Source organism: Pseudorasbora parva, chromosome 21, assembly GCF_024679245.1.
Source record: "Pseudorasbora parva isolate DD20220531a chromosome 21, ASM2467924v1, whole genome shotgun sequence".
Classification (NCBI taxonomy): Eukaryota; Metazoa; Chordata; class Actinopteri; order Cypriniformes; family Gobionidae; genus Pseudorasbora; species Pseudorasbora parva.
In genome coordinates this window covers 32,175,465-32,195,378 of record NC_090192.1, presented here as the reverse complement: position 1 = coordinate 32,195,378, position 19,914 = coordinate 32,175,465, and the positions used below count along the sequence as shown (strand labels likewise).

At 38.6% G+C, this 19,914-nt stretch overlaps 1 protein-coding gene across 1 annotated transcript; it reads left to right on the top strand.

Annotated features, from left to right (window-relative positions):
- The first annotated feature begins 278 nt into the window (after nt 1–278).
- nploc4 (NPL4 homolog, ubiquitin recognition factor) lies at nt 279–17,926 on the top strand. Its single transcript, XM_067430451.1, has 17 exons — nt 279–434; nt 1,474–1,554; nt 6,680–6,789; nt 6,866–7,093; nt 7,304–7,352; nt 8,773–8,867; nt 8,947–9,070; nt 9,221–9,400; nt 10,173–10,259; nt 12,852–12,923; nt 13,007–13,133; nt 13,346–13,506; nt 13,901–13,972; nt 14,214–14,306; nt 14,722–14,841; nt 15,845–15,947; nt 16,081–17,926. Exons 1-17 carry the CDS (start codon nt 414–416, stop codon nt 16,236–16,238), a joined length of 1,881 nt encoding a protein of 626 aa, XP_067286552.1. The 5' UTR covers nt 279–413; the 3' UTR covers nt 16,239–17,926.
- The last annotated feature ends 1,988 nt before the right edge of the window (nt 17,927–19,914 follow it).

Sequence of the window (19,914 nt, the reverse complement as noted above, 5' to 3'; positions counted from 1 at the left end):
GACTACAAAATGACGTGAACTTTAAAAACTGTATAATAATAATAATAATAATAATAATAATAATAATAATAATAATAATAATAATAATAATAATAATAATAATAATAATAATAATAATAATAATAATATTATATAAAATTCCTAATCTTTTGGGGGAAAAATAGGCTTTATATGCAATTTCTTTAAAAAAAATGAAAAATACAAACAATAAGATATACTGGAACATAACATATATCTCCTAGTTTCTATCCGGTGACTTTAAGCATGATTCCGTCATAGCCCGGACTCATATAGATGTAGCACCGGCTCTGTGAGTTTGGCATCGCTGCATAGACCCGAGCAGATCACAAAAACAGCGATACTAATTTACGTCAAGTCTCATTTCGGCGACATCAAGAGGGACGTTTCATCCCATGAACATGGCAGAAAACATAGTAAGTGTCAGTCTGCGTGTGTATGTTGGCAGTTTAAGTGAAGTCTGTCATCCAGTGATGAGGCAGCAGAATTGTTAGCATGATGCTAATGATCATACTCAGCCAGAATGGTCCAGAAACGCATTAACAACAAAAACACATTTATGTATGTGTTCACCACTCATCTGACTCGTTAACTTGTGATTTACTGCTGAGGTTTGTTATTTCGGTTGAGGCTGACTTTATTTGGCTTGGCACAGGTTATTGAAGACAAGATATGTCAGTGTAAGTTAATGTCTGCTTATTAAATTCTAACGTTAGATGTCTTTCATCTAAATTACTTGTTGAGATATTAACATGTGACCTCAGTTAACTTAGAATTGTTTAAAACTGTTGCGTTTCTTATAGTTTTATATCTGGGAAGTGAGTTGACATTGAGTAACTTATTAAAGTGTTTTGAATGGCACTTGGTATTTTGTTTTGCTTTTGTATTAAGAGAAAGCGGTTGAGACCAGGAGTGTAGCTCTGTGTTTTTATGGTAATACTTAACAATAATATGTAATTTGGTAAAATGTGGAGACGTGTATCATGCGAAGACCTCTGAATTGCTTTGAGGTTCAAATGCCAATGGTTTCCCCTCCAACCACCTGTTTTGTCGTATTCGTACTGGCTTGTTTTGGATTCGTTAATAGTTGTGCTCTTGTGCAGATTTAACCCAAGTGGTGCTCATTGCAGAGCCAAATGACAGCGCCACCTCTCTGGACGTCATGGTTTGAATTTGACCTAGTCCAGCTCCACCTCTGTGGATCTAATGGGTAGAGGGATGGAGTAATGGGTAGGAATAGGCTTATGATGTGGTTGGAACTTCTAGCTCCATCCATTATGCCCAAATTACATCCAGAGATGGGGAGCTAGACTTCATTCTCTGCAATGAACTGCCCTATTTAACTTTTGCATTATGCCTGTAGAGAGTGGTTGTCTATTCAAAGTTTGCATGTTTTATTGTTTGTATTTTCCACTAACCATAAACTTCCCTTTTCTTATATTTGCTCATTGACAGATCATCCGTGTCCAGTCACCAGATGGAATGAAAAAAATCACCTCAACAAAGCGTGAGACAGCTGCAGCTTTCCTTAAGAAGGTACAGAGAAAATTGAATTTTTTTGCCCTAGACCAGACCTTACTCTGTGCTTTGTGCTCTGTATTGTTTCCCCCCCTCATATGTAATGAAAAGATAAAAGCTGTACAACTGTCTCCTTTAAACCTTTTATTGACAGTATGGCTGCACTGCAATATTATATTATTATTGGTATAAGATTTCTATTTTCAATAAATGCTGTTCTTTTGAACATCCTATTCATCGAAAAATCTAGGAAGAAAATTGTTTCTACAAAATGATTAACCAGCACCCCTATTTTCAACATTGATGATAATAATACAAAATGTTTCTTGAGCACCAAATACGCACATTAGAATGATTTCAGAAGAATCATGGCTTTACCGTCACAGGGATAAATCACATTTTAAAATGTATTACAAAACAGCTATTTTTGTTGTAATTTTTTCCCATGATATTACTGTTTTATCAAATGAATGCAGCCTTTGTGAGCATGTGAGACTTCTTTCATTTGCATTTATTTAATAAATTAATCCTTTTTAGCCAAGCAGATTAAATGATTAGTTAACTTGTAACCAAATGAAAATTACCTCATGATTTACTCACCCTCAAGCCATCCCGGGTATATATGACTTTCTTTTTTCAGACGAACGCTATCAGTTCAAAACGTTTACGCTGCGCCAGCTACAACTTCTTCAAGTTGAATACAGAAGGCAGTGTGAGGGAAGCTAGATATTTTACATTATAACTTTTTAATTATAGATATTTTTCGCACAAAACTCTTATCAATTCGCTTCAGAAGCCCTTTATTAACCCCCCGGAGATATGTGGATTACGTTTATGATGGATGGATGTGCTTTTTTTGTCTTCAAACTCGTGGGTCCTGTTCACTGCCATTATAAAGCATAGAAACGTCAGGATATTTATTAATACAACTCTCATTGTGCTCATCAGAAAGAAGAAAGTCATATACACCTAGGATGTCTTGAGGCTGAGTAAATCATGGGATAATTTTCATTTTACTTAGTTAAGTAACTAATCCTTTAAGTTGACTGTAGCAAAATATTTAAATCTTCATTCAAATAAATATTGAATTTATTACTGTCATATTTATTTGCTCACCCTTCACTATAATTATGACAGAATAGGTGTTACTATTCACCACAGATTGTATCCATTGTCTGCCTCTGCACTTATGCAATGGTTATTCATAGCCTGTCTAGAAAGAAGCTGAGAATAGCACTACAACAACATCAGATTCTGTGAGTCATTAATAGTGGCAGCACAGACTCTTACTCCTGCTGAGTGCGGAGTGCTGAATGTTGGTTTATTAATAAGGGCAGCTCTGAAAAAGGAGACCTATGTCCATATGCTGCATAATGTGGGCCGCTGTGACACGCATCTCTTCTGTGGTGCAAAGCTTGTTGGGCGTTGTGCTTTCTTCAGAGTCAGAAATGAACCAGAGCTTAGTCCCAAAATCCGTTTAAATGACCAAAATATAAAATGATTATAGCAGGGTTAATATAGTTTGCTGAAAATTGCCCTGCGTCTCAATCAGCTCCCTAGTTCACTAGTCAGGGCACTGATCAGGACATAAGTCAATGGGCTGACTCCCTGATCAGTGCCCTGACAACTAAACTAGGGAGCTGATGGAGACTCACCCCTAGTCTCGAAAATTAGAAACTTGGCCGAACGTCTGGTGCACACAAATGGGAGTTTTGTACTCGTCATCTGATTGGTTAAATTCTACATGATTTCCAGGAGACGTGTCTGTTGCCTTCTTTAGCAGTCTGCCCATAAAACAAAGCCGTTGTGATGCCAAACCCTTTCATGGAAGAGGAAAGCTAAAACGTTTACAACTGTGACAGTGAGCACTTATAAGGATCAGCTAAATGCTGGATTTTCAAACGTTTTTGAAGTTCGCTGCACCATTGTTAAAGAAAACCTGCACAACTTTATTGAATTAATCATTTATTAGATGCACGCTTGCCTGTTATCATAGGGACATTGACTTTACTTTTTCACGCCCTTAAACATGATGCGGAACCAAACAAAATGTGATTGTTTGCTTTACATGTTGGTGGTCATATGTTGGCTTGGGCGGTCCTTAGCCAATGAAAACTACAATGGAGTCTAGACCTTCTACTATCAGTCTGATGGTCTGGCTATACAAGACTAGCTGAAACCAAAAGGAGAAAAAAAAAGCATTTGTTGCTTTAAATAAAATAAAAAAACAACAACAATTCACATTTTAATTTAGCTAAAACTGAAATAAAATGGCAAAAACAATGTACTTTTTTTTAAAATGCAAAATTACTACTTTTTATTTGTTGTCTAACGTCTCATAATATTCTATTTCTAGATCTATTTAGTTGTATGTTTAGTAGGTAATCAATATTCAGAATAAGTGCAGACAAACTATTTCAACATGTTACCTCATGACAACCTTATATCTTATCTATGTCTTGATTTTGATAGCTTAAATTGTCATTAGGATTATATTTATATGAATATATGTCATAGAGGAATTTGGATGTTTTTTTTAGTTGAAGGTGCTGTGGGCTGTTTTGAGACAGGCAGAGGGTTTGTGTTTGCCTGGTGTAGACACTGCAGGGCCCATTAAAGATTCATGTCTCTCAGCAGGAAGGCAGAGAGTGAGTCAGCGATCAATTGAGACCATCTCAACGTTTGATTTCGGCATTAAATGGCAACAAAGAGACACAGAGAAGTTGGAGAGTCTAGCTATGCCCTCTGAGTGATAAATGTGTGCTTGCTCATCTTGTGTTCTGGCGCTTGGATCAAAAGAAATACAAAATGCATTTTAAAAATATTTTCACGTTGAATATGTCATTAACCGGGTAGTATGTTACACTTTTCAAGCTATGAGTAAGTTCACTTTGGAAAATGAGTTCATACAGAATGAATGTTTACATTCCACAGCGCTACTTATTCATCGCTTTTCTATGTAAACTTCTATTGTGCTTGTGTTGCTCATCTTTTGCAGTGTCGAAAAGTACAAGGCTTAAGTTAAACGTTTAAAAAACGCATCTCTAGCAGGGTTTCAGCGGGTCTTTACGTCTTAAATTTTACCTTCCACAACTTAAAGGGGTACTTCAGCGCTGGGAAGATGAATCTGTATTTAAACTGGGTCATCAATGTAGTAGAAATGTGAAATTATTTTTGAATTTGGTGCCTTCTAGACTGAGAAAAGGCAGAAAATGTATTTTTGTCTCATGGGGATGAAAGACTACAATTCCCAGAATGCTTCGCTGCCCTGTGAGGCCATTCCCAAAGCCACCGCTACTGTGACTGAGTTGGAGAAGACACTACAATTAAAAACTGAACGTGTGTGTTCAATATAATGAGTGAGTCACACGCCAGTATCACAGCACTGAGCACTAACTGCAGGAGTGAGATAAATGAGCTCTCGTGATGAGAGCTGAGGTAATCGCGACTACACTCGCGGCATACATTCACAACGCGAGTTCAGTCTGGCGCGTTTCAGTTCATGCCTTTGCAAGCTTAACTTATATAGAAATTAATTTGAGAATTTCAAAGTAAATGGACTGCATTTATATAGCGCTTTTATCCAAAGCGCTTTACTTTTTTGCCTCACATTCACCCATTCATACACTGACGGTGATGTCAGCCATGTAAGGCGCCATCCAGCTCATCGGGAGCAGCTGGGGTTAGGTGTCTTGCTCATGGACACCTCGACACTTGGTCAGGTGGAACCGGGGATTGAACCACCAACCTTCTGGTTTGTAGACAACCTACATGAACCACTGAGCCACTGCCGCCCCAGTGCCGCCCCTCACGTCAAAGACTTACATTGCTCACCACAGCTCCGTATAAATGAGTGCCTGTAGCTGCGACCTGAGCTCTCCCTGCCAGCTGAGTGTAGTCTCCCATGCCTGGGTTCAAAACATGCGGAAATGGCTCCCTCTGCTGGCTGTAGTCTTTAGCCTTTGAGCAAACATTCCTCCTATGATGCAAATATCGTCAATTTGCATCATAGGAGGAATTTTTCCAGAAATATAATGCATAAATCTCTTGTCTCAGGGGGATATGAGGGGGGAAAGCACAATCATTTGAATATACTCCAGGGTTTCTACAGATACAAAGCCCTATGCTAATTGCTGAAGTAACCCTTTAAGGCCATAATGTCTTAAATAAGAGGAGAACATCTTAAATTCATTTATCATTGCATTAAATTAGGGCTGATGCAGAAAACATTGACGGAATTGCAGAATTCATTTATAAAAATGGAATTTACTGTATAGTGCAGAATGTCACAATTTGTCAATTTTTGGATGAATAAATCAGAAGTAGGTCAGTACACTTAGAGATAGTTTACCCAAAAATGACAATTCTGTCATTGTTTACTCACCCTAATGTCGTTCCAATCCCATAAGACTTTCGTTCATCATATAAAGCAATCAAGTCTCTTTGGAATAAACAGATTGATTCATATGGATTAGTTCTCGATCTCTTTATCTCTTTCCTGTGCACAGTACCTTTTAAAAGTTTGAGGTCAATGAAATTTGTGTTTTATTGAAAGTATTAAATAAAATTTAAATAAAAGTATTAAATTGATTGATATTTTCTATATTCTAATCAAATAAATGCAGCCTTGGCTAGCATAAAATATTTCTTTCAAAACACTAAACCTACTAACCCCAAACTTTTGAGTGGTTGTAATTTTTGTTAGTATTTTTATCCTGATTTTGTCTTTATAATGCAGGGAGTGATCACACAAGATCTAGTAGCTTATTAATTGTTTAATAGATGCTTATGTTATGTATGTGCATCTCTCTTGTCTCAAATTCTTTCTCACAAGCACTCTACTCTCATAACTTCATTTGTGTAATGTGTTTATCTGCATGGCTTTAGAGACTCAAAGTCCTGCAGTGCAGTCATCACTGCAACTTTCAGTCTCTGAAAGTCATATAATCATGACTGACACCACACATTTGGATGGATCCCTTATTTAACGCATCAACTTTATTATCTAATTAGAGGCTCCAAAAGGAGGATTACACAGACCAAGAACAACTGTGCTGCAGTTATATTAATTCTATCACCAGGAATAAAATGGAAACACTTGTTAGCTGCTTGTTTCTAACATCCTTTGTTACTTTCTTTCCAGGTTGCCAATGAGTTTGGCTTCAGTTCAAACGGTTTTTCGATCTACCTGAACCGGAACAAGACTGGAGAGATCCTGTCACAGAACAAGACCCTCAGCCTACTGAAAATCAAGTAAGTGTGCAGCTGTGAGATATTGGGTACCTGTGCACAAGTAAACACGACTGAGTTGTTTTTCTTTGTCTTTTAGGCATGGCGACATGCTTTTTCTTTACCCATCGTCAGCTGGGCCCTCCAGTGAGAACATGGACACAGCTCAGCCCCACACCTCTTCTTCCTACCCCTCCTTTCCTTCCTCCTCCTCATCTTCATCTTCCTTATCCCGCTCACACTCTGCACCTCAGATCCCAGAGGATGAAATTGACCAGTATCTGTCCAAACAGGAGGGAAAGATCTACAGAAACAGAGACCCCCAGCTGTGAGTCTGCTTTTCTTTCCACACTACCTCGGAAACAGTTCTTATCTATGTTGCATATATTGTTCTCAAGTCCTAGTGGATTTTCAAAGTTATTTTCAGGTCATACTATTGCAAGCGATTGCAATGTGCAGCTTATTGAATTATTCATTTAGTATTCAGTATATTTTTACTGTGTATGTTTACAAGTCTTACTCTGTCTTTGTTTCTCAGGTGCCGGCATGGTCTCATGGGGAAATGTGTGCACTGCGTACCTTTAGAGGTAAGAACTTGTGATTGCTCCAAGGGATACTAGGATACTAGAATACTGATTGGAAGATGGGTCTCATACAAGGGTCCTCAGCAAACTTGCAGGGGGGACTCAAGATGACTTAAAATAAGCTAAAAACTAATCAAGACGAAAGCCCGCATCTTATTTTTATTTGTCTGGGTCCCCACAGTCTCAGAAAATAGGATATTTTGATTATAAAATATAATATATGATTGTAAATATGGATATAAGATTATAAAAGTGTGATTTCTAGACCTGGAAAAGTGTAAAATCTGAAAAAGACATGGAATTTTCATTTTTGCTCCCCCCCCCCCCCCCCCAACAATATGTTGAGTAGAAATATCTGAGAAACTGCCAAGTTTGTGAATTTAAGATAAATTTATCTCAATCACAAAAAATGGAAATGTCATATAAATATATTGAAGGGTTAGACTAGATTCTGTCATTAACTACTCCCCCCTCATGTCGTTCCAAACCTTTAAGACCTTCGTTCATCTTCAGAACACAAATGAAGATATTTCTGATGAAATCCCGAGAGCTTTCCGACCCCCGCATAGACAGTTTTCTAATTAAAATTTTAAAGGCCCAGAAAGATAGTAAAAACATCATTCAAGATGTCCATGGGACTCCACCCTTGAAACCGTCATTTTATGAAGCGACAAGAATACTTTTTGTGCACCAAAACAAACTGAAAATAACGACTTTATTCAACAATTTTTTCACGTCTGTGTTAGTCTACTATGCAGTTTACGTTTTAAATACAGCGCAGCTCCTGCGTCACTGCGTAGGAGACTGACACAGACTAGTAATTGTTATTGTTGAATAAAGTTATTTTTCTTTGTTTTTGTACACAAAAAGATTTTTTGTCGCTTCATAAAATGTAGGTTTCAAGGGTAGAGTCCCATGGACATCTTGAATGATGTTTTTACTATCTTTCTGGGCCTTTCTGGGCCTTGAAAATGTAATTTAAATAGCTGTCTATGGAGGGGTCAGAAAGCTCATGGATTTCACCAAAAATATCTTCATTTGTGTTCTGAAGATGAACAAAGGTCTTACAGGTTTGGAACAACATGAGGGTGAGTAATTAATGACAGAATTTTCGTTTTTGGGTGAACTAACCCTTTAACAAAAAGTTATGTAATCATTACAATTATTTTAATATATTGTCAGTTGACTCTCCTAGTTTCTGTTAATGTAAAAAGTTTGAAAATAAGCAGCTTTGTCATTATAGCAGAAGTACTTCAATATTTTTGTCTACATAATGAGGGGCCATGAAGTCTAAAAGGTTGAGGACCACTGGTCTAACCTAGATGTCTATCAGAGAGCATAGATTACAATACAGCAGTTAAGACTGATCAAAATTTCACTGAAGTGAATTTGCTGTTTAATTTTCCATTTTCTGTTTTAATAGCCTTTTGATGAAGACTATCTTAACCACCTCGACCCACCAGTCAAGCACATGTCCTTCCACGCCTACATCCGGAAACTCACGGGTGGAGCAGACAAGTTAGTGCTTCTGGGAACTCTCCGCTCTTACCTGAATAAGATTGATTAAGAAATGTAATAAAGTTTTCCTGTCTCTCAGGGGGAAGTTTGTGGCACTTGAAAATATCAGCTGTAAGATTAAATCCGGCTGTGAGGGTCATCCGCCCTGGCCAGAGGGCATCTGTACCAAGTGCCAACCCAGCGCCATCACTCTCAACAGACAGGTACCCAGCTCCTCTCCGTCTGTGTCATAAACATCCGTACTTTCATCTAATCACTCTCTACTTCTCTGTTTTATGCTCAGGTGGGTAAATTAATGCTAAGGTGCAGTGTCATTTATGACCATGTTTTGATCTGCAAAATTCTTGTTGCAGAAATATCGACATGTGGACAACATCATGTTTGAGAACCACACCATTGCTGACCGTTTCCTTGACTTTTGGAGGAAGACGGGTAACCAGCGGATGGGGTACCTGTATGGACGCTACACTGAGCACAAAGACATCCCTCTTGGCCTTCGAGCAGAGGTTGCTGCCATTTATGAACCTCCTCAGGTGAGAGACTCAGGCCTAACACAGAATCAGTGGCCCATCTTCCTTTACTGCAAACACAACAATAGCACTGTAAAACAAGTATGTTTTTGTAATTTTGAGTGACTGATTCTCTAAGCTATTGTGTGTTATGTGCACTAGGAATAGATAAACACAAGAGGGCATTAGAAGACTTAATATTTATAGTTTGGCTCCCCATTCTCAGACGAAATGTGAGGGCCCCAAAAGATTTTTCTGGTACTTCTGCTGAAATGACAAATAAGCACATTTTTGAGCTTTATTTATGAAAACTTAGTCATAATATATCAAAATAATGACATTTTAATAAGAATTAAAATAATAAAATAATTCCAGGTTTTACCATTTTTCCAGCAATTTGTGATTACAAGGCTTTTTCTCCCCCACAATAGTATTTTCTGCCTAATCAAATTTTAGAGGTTGACAAAAATGTATATTCATAATAAAATTGCCCATGACTTTTAGCTTTTATTTTTTAATTCCAAAATATTCAAGGAATCACACTTTTAAAATTACCGCATATCCAGGTTTTCCAGGCCTTTTTATTTTTTTATAGAAATGACATTTGTTGAAGGAATAAATTAATTAATTAAAAAAGCCATTTAATACAAATTGTCACTTGGATGATTAATAAAGTACAGCAGTATTGCTCTAGTTCCTTAATTATGCATGTATGGAACTATTTGATTCAAAAAGGTCAAGTATTTATTTGCTGCTTCATGTTCTCTTCCTTTGAAACCTGTGTGCTATGACTCAGATTGGGACCCAGAACAGCTTGGAATTGATTGAAGATCCCAAGGCAGAAGCAGTTGAGGAGATTGCTGCAAAACTTGGTCTACGGAAGGTGAGATACCTTTTCCATTCCTCTTAAATATTGGGTAAATAGTAGTTCATGAAAGAATTAACATTTTACCCAAGTTATTAAAGACAACAGGATTTAAAATGGTCCGCTTGAGGGAGAGGAGAGAGCAGGGTTGCTTTAATCACAAAAAGCTTAACACATTCTAAGGTTGCTCTCATCAGAACCATTAGGCTTAATTACGCCAGTCTTCTTCATTCAAAACAAAGACTACAACCCAAATAAAGGGCAGTTTTATTGTAGTATCACTGAAATACCATTGTAGATTTATTAGTTTTGCACATATTTTGTCTGAACCTCTAGTAAATTACATGTTTTCTGAGTCCCAATTCACCTACTTATACTGCAACCTAATAGTATGTACTCTTTTTGTGAAGAAAAAGTACATACTTTTAGTGTGTAGCAGAAGAGTATGCAAGCTTTGGGACATACTATTCGTCATCTTTAACGGACTATGTTGCTTAGTTACATGCATCCCGTCACCATTTAAACTACCCTGTCAGTCATCGTCACAGTTCAAATCCTCCACATTCAATTTAATTTCCTTCCGTATCGGAGAGAAATGTGGTAGCATGTTGTTGATCTGCCATTCGTGGGTCTTTAATGCAGAGACTTTGCTCATGTGCAATTTAAAGGGGGGGTGAAACACTCAGTTTCAGTCAGTGTCATGTCAATCTTGAGTACCTATAGAGTAGCATTGCATCCTGCATATCTCCGAAAAGTCTTTATTTTTTTTAATAATTATATAAGAAAGATGCGCTGTTCCGAGTCTTTCCGAAAAAAGCCGAGCGGGTGGGGGCGTGTCGTGTGAGCGGAGCTAAATAATGACGTGTGCAGCAGCGCGCTGCTATTGTGTTGAGTCGAGTGCGTCATCCCTAACAGCGGGAAAAAAACTTTATTCAAAATAAAAATATGGCTTTTAATCAGATACAGCCATACATCTATGATCTGGAATCAGACCCAGAGGCTGCAGTTGAACAGGAGCAGCAGCAAAAACGACTAGAGCAGGACGTCTGTATGTGGTACAAGTTATACACTAACTATATAATATGCTTAGCGGCTTGTGTTATTTACATATTTATACTTGAATTATATCGTCGTATTTTTGTCTTTGAAGGTGTACATGTGGGAAGTGCAGTTGTGCACGTGTGTTTGTGTGTTTACGCGTGGTTTGTGTAGACAGTAAGCGGACTAAAAAAAAAACAGACATTTGAAGCAGTCTCACTCACCCTTCTAACGTTGGGACTGCTCCATCCTTCAGCATTAGGCGATTGGGAAAATCCGGCGTCGAGCTGGGCCTTGTTTATGAAACAGTCGGCACCGAAATGCAGCGAACAGATATAAACATTCGCGCAACTCAGTTGCTGATCCGGAAAAGCAAATTACATCCACTGTTGCCTTAACGCGGGGTTTTGGCGAATCTGTGCAGGACTCTCTTGGTCTAGCAACCAAAAACGCACTTTTTTGGTGACATTGTTATGTGCACATTACCTGTGCAGCGTAGCCTACAAGCCAGCGCTTTGATGGGCGTAGCCTGTTACTTTCGCTCTCTCCCTCTCTCTCTCTCACGCGCTTCCTGTAGAATTGTCCGTAAGGCCCATACAAGGAAATTCCGCCCCCATTAACGTCAAAGGGGACGCATGATCTCAAAAAACTTGCCGAAACTTATGACTAACCGGAAGTAGTATTTTTGACAAAGAAATACTCCCATCAAACGTCCACCTTAACTTTTGAAACTTTGTCTATGTTTAGTATGGGATTCCAAGTCTTTAACAGTGTAAAAGGATCAGTATGCATGAAACAGCATTTCACCCCCCCTTTAAATATAATGATGTGTTTAAAAGTTAATAGCCAAACTGTCATTACAAAAGTGGACCATTCGTTCCAGTGAAAGGAACCCTTAACGCTTCATGAAAAACCAAGACATTTTGGACAATTTAATGCTTCCAACTTTGTGGCAACAGTTTGGGGATGGCCCTTTCCTGTTCAACACGAAGACATGGATGAGCGAGTTTAGTATTGGAGGAACTTGACTGACCTGCACAGAGGCCTAACCTCAACTCGATAGAACACCTTTGAGACGAATTGCCAGGAAGGCCTTCCTGTCCAACATCAGTACCTGACCTCACAAATGCGCTTCGAGAAGTATATAAAAAAAATCCTATAATCACACTCCTAAACCTTGTGGAAAGCCTTCCTAGAAGAGTTGAAGTTGTTACAGCTGCAAAGGGTGGGCCAACTCCATACTGAACCATAGTATGGATTAAGAATGGGATGTCATTAAAGTTCATGTGTATGCAACGGCAGGTGTCTCAAAACTTTTAGCAATATAGTGTATATATGTGGAAGGCTGGATGTTTTAAGTGTAGATCTGTCATAGTGTAGTCATTCATCCCATGAGGCTCTCTTTTGGGATTCTTAGAGTTCCTCTCTCTCCACACCTCTATGACTTCCATATGATACTTTCAAGTTACTAGCTGATGGATGATAGTGTCCCATGTTTCTGCCTGAGCATGTGGAACAGCTTCCTGATGTAGTAAAGCTGTTTTTGATTAGTAATATCAGCTATTCTTTCAGGTGGGGTGGATTTTCACAGATCTTCTGTCAGAGGACACCAGGATAGGTACCGTCCGCTACACCAGAAACAAGGCAAGTTGGCAAATGAAAGATGAGTCTAACTACGGTGTGTTCCAATATCGTTATTGACCAATGGATATGTTTCAACTGTCTAGGATTCATACTTCCTGAGTGCAGAGGAGTGCATTACAGCTGGACACTTCCAGAATCAACATGGCAATGCGTGTCGGCTTTCTCCAGAAGGCCATTTTGGATCCAAGTTTGTCACAGTGGTGGCAACAGGTACGCAGTGTCCTCCTTTGCACAAGATTTACTGCTGCTGTTCACAGTGAGGTGATAAATTAAGGCATTTTGTTGTGTCAAAGCCTGTGTGGTATTTGCTTCAAGGCTGATAAATCAGTGTCTGTTTCAGTCCAATGCTGTCCATTTTTGCAGAGTAAATCTTATTGGTACCTGAGAAAAATGAACAGGTTTAGTATTTTTTGTTTTGGCAGGCGGTCCCGATAACCAGGTGCACTTTGAGGGTTATCAGGTGTCCAATCAGTGCATGGCTCTGGTGAGGGATGAGTGTCTACTGCCCTGCAGAGATGCTCCTGAACTGGGCTATGCCAAAGAGTCCAGCACTGAGCAGTACGTCCCTGATGTCTTCTATAAGGTACTAAATTAAAATGTTTTTCACACATCATTATGAAATAAGAATCGTACTGACACTAAACCTTTGAACAGAAGTATAAACCTACATTTTCAGAACTGTCATAGTCACACACTTTTAAGTCGTTTCAAGTTTTTTTTGCCTCTCGCTTTACATTTTCATTTTTGTTCCAGCATGTAACTGTAGCCATGATCATATCACCTGCAGGTTTTAACTGATGTCTCTTAACAATCTGAGCTTTCTTTTATCTAAACATTTCTTGAAACTTGGAAGTTAATATGTCTTGCTTTGGGCGTAAACAGTCTTATCAGCATCACCTCTGCCACTGGAATGCAGTGATTAGTTGTCAGCCAGGAATGAAAAGGTTCAAATTTCCAAATCTTTTCTTCACCTCCAGGATACAGACAAATTCGGCAATGACATCACGCATTTAGCCCGACCACTGCCGGTGGAGTACTTGATCATTGACGTGAGTAGCTGTCATGTTGTTACAACCACATTTGCACCGATAACACTAGACAAGTGGTTCCCATCCTATTTTACTCATGGCACCCCTCATCTCTAAATCAATACTGCAATCATACATGGCATCAAACTGGCTGTAAACCAATGGCCCAAATTCCTGATTGACCCACTGAACTTTAAACTTCATTTAATACTAAAATAAATGAATGCTGTCATAGTCAGTGCTGTTTAACCCTCTGTTTCAGATCACCACCACTTTTCCAAAAGACCCTGTTTTCACCTTCTCCTCTACTCTTCGCTTCCCCATCGAAAACAGAGACGCTTTGGGAGAGACTCAGGTATTTTATTTTTGGTCTGTCATATCTAGATACGTCTGTCAGCTTCTGTTGGTGAAGATGAATAAGCCTGGCATTGCACATGAAACTACTTTTAATTTTATTCTAACTTTTTTTTTTTTTTTTTACTGTGGTCAAAGTAGAGTCCTAGCTCCTAGATCAGGGGTCCCCAATCTCGGTCCTGAAGGGCTGCTGTCCTGCAGAGTTTAGCTCCAACCCCAATCAAACACACCTGAACCAGCTAATCAATGCCTTTATAGGACCTAGTACGGCATTGATTAGCTGTTTCAGGTGTGTTTGAATGGGGTTGGAGCTAAACTCTGCAGGATAGCGGCCCTCCAGGACCGAGATTGGGGACCCCTGTCCTAGATGTGTAGTTCTTTGCTAAATATTCACTTAAGAATGTGTGTGTGCGCAGGACTTCCACAGTTTAGCGACGTATCTTTCCCAGTGTCCCTCCTCCTCCTCCTTCCTGGGCATCGTCTCAGATTTCCACCTGCTCCTCTTTCTTGTCACCAATGAGGTCATGCCCTTACAGGTGAGTTTTTTTTGTTGTACTATACTACTACTATACTTGTTTTTTGTCAAGAGGGAACTTAATCTTATTAAGAAGTTACGCCCGTTTCACACATACTCTGTCTGTAGTGCGTATGCGGTATATATTTTTTTGCGCACCCATGTTAACGGTTTACAGCTTTCACACTGCACGCGGATGCTGTCCTTCAGTCCATTCCAGGTGCAGTGCGTCTGCAGCAGTGCGGCGATCGTTTTCGTACCGAGTCTATTTTTTGCTGTGCTGCACTGCTGCATTAAAGTGACAGAACATTGTTCGCATTAAAATAAACATGTACTGACGTGAAAATCTAGTAATTTCACCACAGATGCATATCATTTAAATTATATCCTACTTTTGTTTCAAAGTCAACACATGGCTTAAGACACCTTACCTGGCATTTAGGTTAAAAAAAAACGTGCCATAATAAGCACTCATCCTTTCTTGGAGGTGGAAAACAAAGTTATTTATGACCTGCAGGATTTCTTTTAAAAGGGTTTAAAAACGAAAGAAAAGACTAGATTATGCTGTTTTGAATAGCCTTTTGTAAGTTTCTAATTTAAAATGTTTGTAATTTTAGGCTGTAACCTATGTTTAAATGTTTTTTCATTTGTGTGAACTAAATCTAAAGTACTAGGCTATATAAATATGAATTAATTAATTGAATAAAATGTTGTTTAAATGTAGTACGTTAACCTGACTTCTATGAAAGAGTAAACAAAGAGAATTGCAATATCTGACGAGCCATGTTCAGTAACAACTTTCGGATTTTAAATAAAAAATAATGAATAAATGCTGTGTTTGTGGTATACAACAGCGGATCAGTTGCAGACTGCAAACACAGCATATGTAAAAGCACAACAGGGCATGCGGCTCCTGCACCGCATACGCAACGCAACACGCACTGCAGACGGAGTATGTGTGAAACGGGCGTTAGTACGTTTATTTTGCCTGACAACTTCACCCCTCTTCTCTCTTATGTCTACAGGACAGCATCGGACTTCTGCTGGATGCAGTGAAGACATCCAATGAGGAATTGGCTCAGACCTGGAAGAAATCAGAGCAATGGGCAACAATCGAGCAGCTGTGCAGTGAGTAGTCGTTCGCAGTCCTTTTTTCATTTTTTCATAATTTGAAGGAGTTCATTGTCGAGAACATCTCCATTTTGATATTATGATCAAAGGTGGGTCTTGATCTTTTTTAAATTTTTATTCTTTATCCCAGGCACAGTCGGAGGGCAGGCATCGGGATCTATGGATTATGCAATGGGTGGGCCAACTCTTCCACAGTCCTCTTCGGCTGTGTGGTCCTGCGTCCATTGCACCTTCATGAACCAACCCGGCACCGAGCACTGCGAGATGTGCAGTTTGCCTCGCAGCTAAAACCACAAGAATTCGGGCTGAACCGTACATCCCACCGGAAACAGCAGTGAGAGTGGGCGTGCTTGCCTGTATTCCTGCCGTTTTAGTATGCCTAATCCTTAACTCCTCCCCTCCCTCACTGACTGTGTCGGATCTAAACGCCTATGCCAGCCGCGTGCTCGAATATGCGCCCAATCCAACGCTGTGAGCTGCATCACTTTGATGATGATTGATGGCCGAAGATGATGGGTTGTACCCATGTAGCACTCTCTGTGTGAGCCCAGTGCATTCTGGGACTTAAATTTAGACAAAGCACTTGGACGAAGCTCCTTTCATCCCACTCATCTCCCTTTGCGGTCCAATATAACCTTTCAGCGCCACTGGTAAAACGATCATATTTTCTGATATTAAACGTCTTTCCCCAACTCTCACTGAGGATGTTGTGTAAATAATAAACAGAATAATGCTGTTATTTAATTTCAAAAGATTTTATATGTTGAGAGAAATTAATTTTTCAAGCCCATTTTGAGGTAGAAGTGCAGCTGAAAGATCTTTTTCATATCACCCTGGTTTCTTAGAACTTCAACCATAGTGTTGCAAGTTCTGATCACTTTCTTCACCCAACATGCATGCTTTCTTGCTTTTACTTCCATTCATTTTTCTTAATCCTTCACTTGGTTTTGGTGGATGATGAGCGTCAGTTCTAAACGCTTCATTAGATTGAAGTTTGAATGGTTGGTTTGGTTGCAGAACCAGAGTGCAGTTCCTTTTCCTTAAGATTGTAATTGACTTCTGAAGGCTCAAGAATCTATGCTTTGAATGTGAATTGGTTTACGTTTGCTTCGTAAAAACCCTCTAGCCACTCAACTTTGGTGCTGGTACCCTTTTCTGCACCATTTCACTGTCATCGGCCTTTCATTTTCAATTTCCCCTTCCGTCCCCCTGGCGCTTGTCCAGATTTCAGTTATGAAGATTTTTTTTCACCGTTCAGCCCTCGAGGAGTCATAGAGTATCATTGAGTATCATTGCCCCTTCAAAGGGGTCTGTCAGGGGCGTCGCTGAATATGCTCACCCACCTGTCAGCTCCACATCTGGTGGAGATAGAGAGATTGATTGATGGGGAAGGAACAGAGCTACAAATATAAAAGCAAAAGTCTAAACTTAGTCCACTTGATTGACATCATTGCCCTTGGACTTCACGTTTTTCTAAACCAGCCTCATAGATCTTGTAGGTTGGTCAGTGTAATCTGGACTGATTTTGCTGGCTGGACACAGGGTTATATTGTCTTTTGACAGAATGTTTTCATTCGGTCATGAACTTAATGTTTTAGAAACCAGCCCAAAGACATGATCTCTTAAATATGCATTACAGAGAATTTCAGCCATTTGAAATTATCTAGATGTTTACATTTGCATTTTGAAGAGTTTCCTCAGTTTTCTCGATTGTCAAACTCACCCGTAATTTCCGACACTAAAATTGTCTGTTGCTTCAATAAATAGGCACACACTGATCATTGACCACAGGATAAAACGTTTTTGGTTTAAATAAATTGAGGTTTGAGGTTGTACACTGTCTTTTCTCTGAGTTGTGGATGGCTGTACTTACACCACATTGTCACAAAACACAGGTGCCCTGAGTTGTATGCTTTCAATTGGTTTTGGGTTTTAAATACAGAGAATAGTTCAACAATAAAACCGATTCCTTTGGATGCTGTTGTCTTGTCTTTTTTTTTTTTTTTGGCTAGTTTTTATTTTATTGTTTTTGTTCTTACATTACTAGTGCATTTGTTTCATTCAACAACACATTTTGGTTATAAAAAAGTGTATAGTTTTTATCTATACACTGCTGCTTGATGTATTCATTTTATATACTGCAAGGCCTCTACATACAGTAGACCCTAAACAAATTGAGCATGTAGACTTATTTAAAGGTTTACTTTCAAAAATGTGTAACATGGCCATCATAATACCTGGTACTGCTTTCATTATAGGTTAATTTAGGAAAGTTGCGCCTGAACTTTGATTGACAAACAAACCAGTTATTTTTAGCATAAATATGAGTGTAACATGAGGTGAGATATTTTACATAATTTATTTGCAAATGGATACACCAATTTGTTTCTTAAACAATGGTTGATGAATAGACCTGAAGTTTTGCCTCCAGCCAGTCAAAAGGACCTCATGTGTGTGGCAGATGAGTCGCTGGAATGCTGAGGTAGAGTGAACTCGACATCAAACATCTTACCTGAAGCTCTCTGAAGTTAAATCTGTAACCCCAGACACATCTGGATCCTATCTTGTCCTCTCAACTGAACTCTTTATCTCTCTCTAACCTTCCCTCCACAGAAGTGATGTCCAATTTTATGGAGCAGTTGTAGATCCTCGAGGGACTACTGCCATTTTTATTCATTTTCTTTTAAACTTTGGAGGAGGTGATTGGCATGTTGTTGTCGCTGTTAGTATGGTTTTAGCGGATGTGGAAATGTGTGAACACATCCACACCAGTGACAATAGGTAGGTATGGAATCCGTATACGTTATATTGTAATAGAGTTTATTCTAACATTAAATAATTGTTATATGTTTTTACTTTACTATTATTAGTGCTATATTTCTCAGATGTTACCTGGGATGTCTGAGATTTCCCTACAGTAGTGTATCCGATTAAACTGATGGTAAGAAAGATTGAATGAAAAATGCAGATGTGTGCTTGAATTAAAAGCTGTTTGTCTTATAAAAGTGACATTGAAACTGAAACATAACTCCCATTTTAGACGCAACCCGAGTGGGCGGGATTAAGTAGGAATGAGTATATAAAGTCAGACAGGCACATTTTGCTAATATTTTTTAATTTATTTTATTTCATTGGCTCGTGAGGCAACCAGACCACAGGTAAGCACTTCTTTCTAGCAATACAATTGTAATTTTACAAAATGTTATTTTAATATTGGCAGTTGGCTACTTCACTGTTTAACTCCACAATCTTTTAGCAAGTGTAAACAATCACACATTTGGATGATCATGTGAATGACTTTGTTTACACAGGAATGAACCGTCTTATACCGTTACTTTTTGTGCTCTCTTTGGGAGCTGCTCAGAAAAGCTCAAGACAGACTTTAGAGTGGGACTACAAAGTTGAAGGTGAAATACGGAATATGGACAATAAAAACTACAATTTTCCTTTAAAAACGTGTTGAAATGTTATGTAATTGCTACAAATTTAAGATATATTGTCAAATTTCCATGAAAATGTGAATCATTTGAACTAAAGTGGGATCATACAAAATGCATGTTATTTATTTAGTACTGTCCTGAATAAGATATTTCACAATATCTTTTTTTATATATCTTTTTTTATCTTTTTTTATTTTTTACATATAGTCGAAAAGACAAAAAATAATAAATTAAATAGCTGAATTAAAAAAAATTGCTATGTTCAAAAGTTTATGAATTATTAAATGATTCTTAATACTGTTTGTAGTTACCTGGATGATCTACAGCGTGTGTGTGTGTGTGTGTGTGTGTGATGATCTTTTGTTTGTCATGAGCAGTTAAACTGCCCAACGTTCTTCAGAAAAATCATCTAGCATCTTTTGCATGTTTGAGCCCTTTCCTGGAATTTCACATCCATATTTTCACACCGAGGACAATTGAGGGACTCAAAAACTGTTTACAAAATTTTCAAAACTCAAAATATT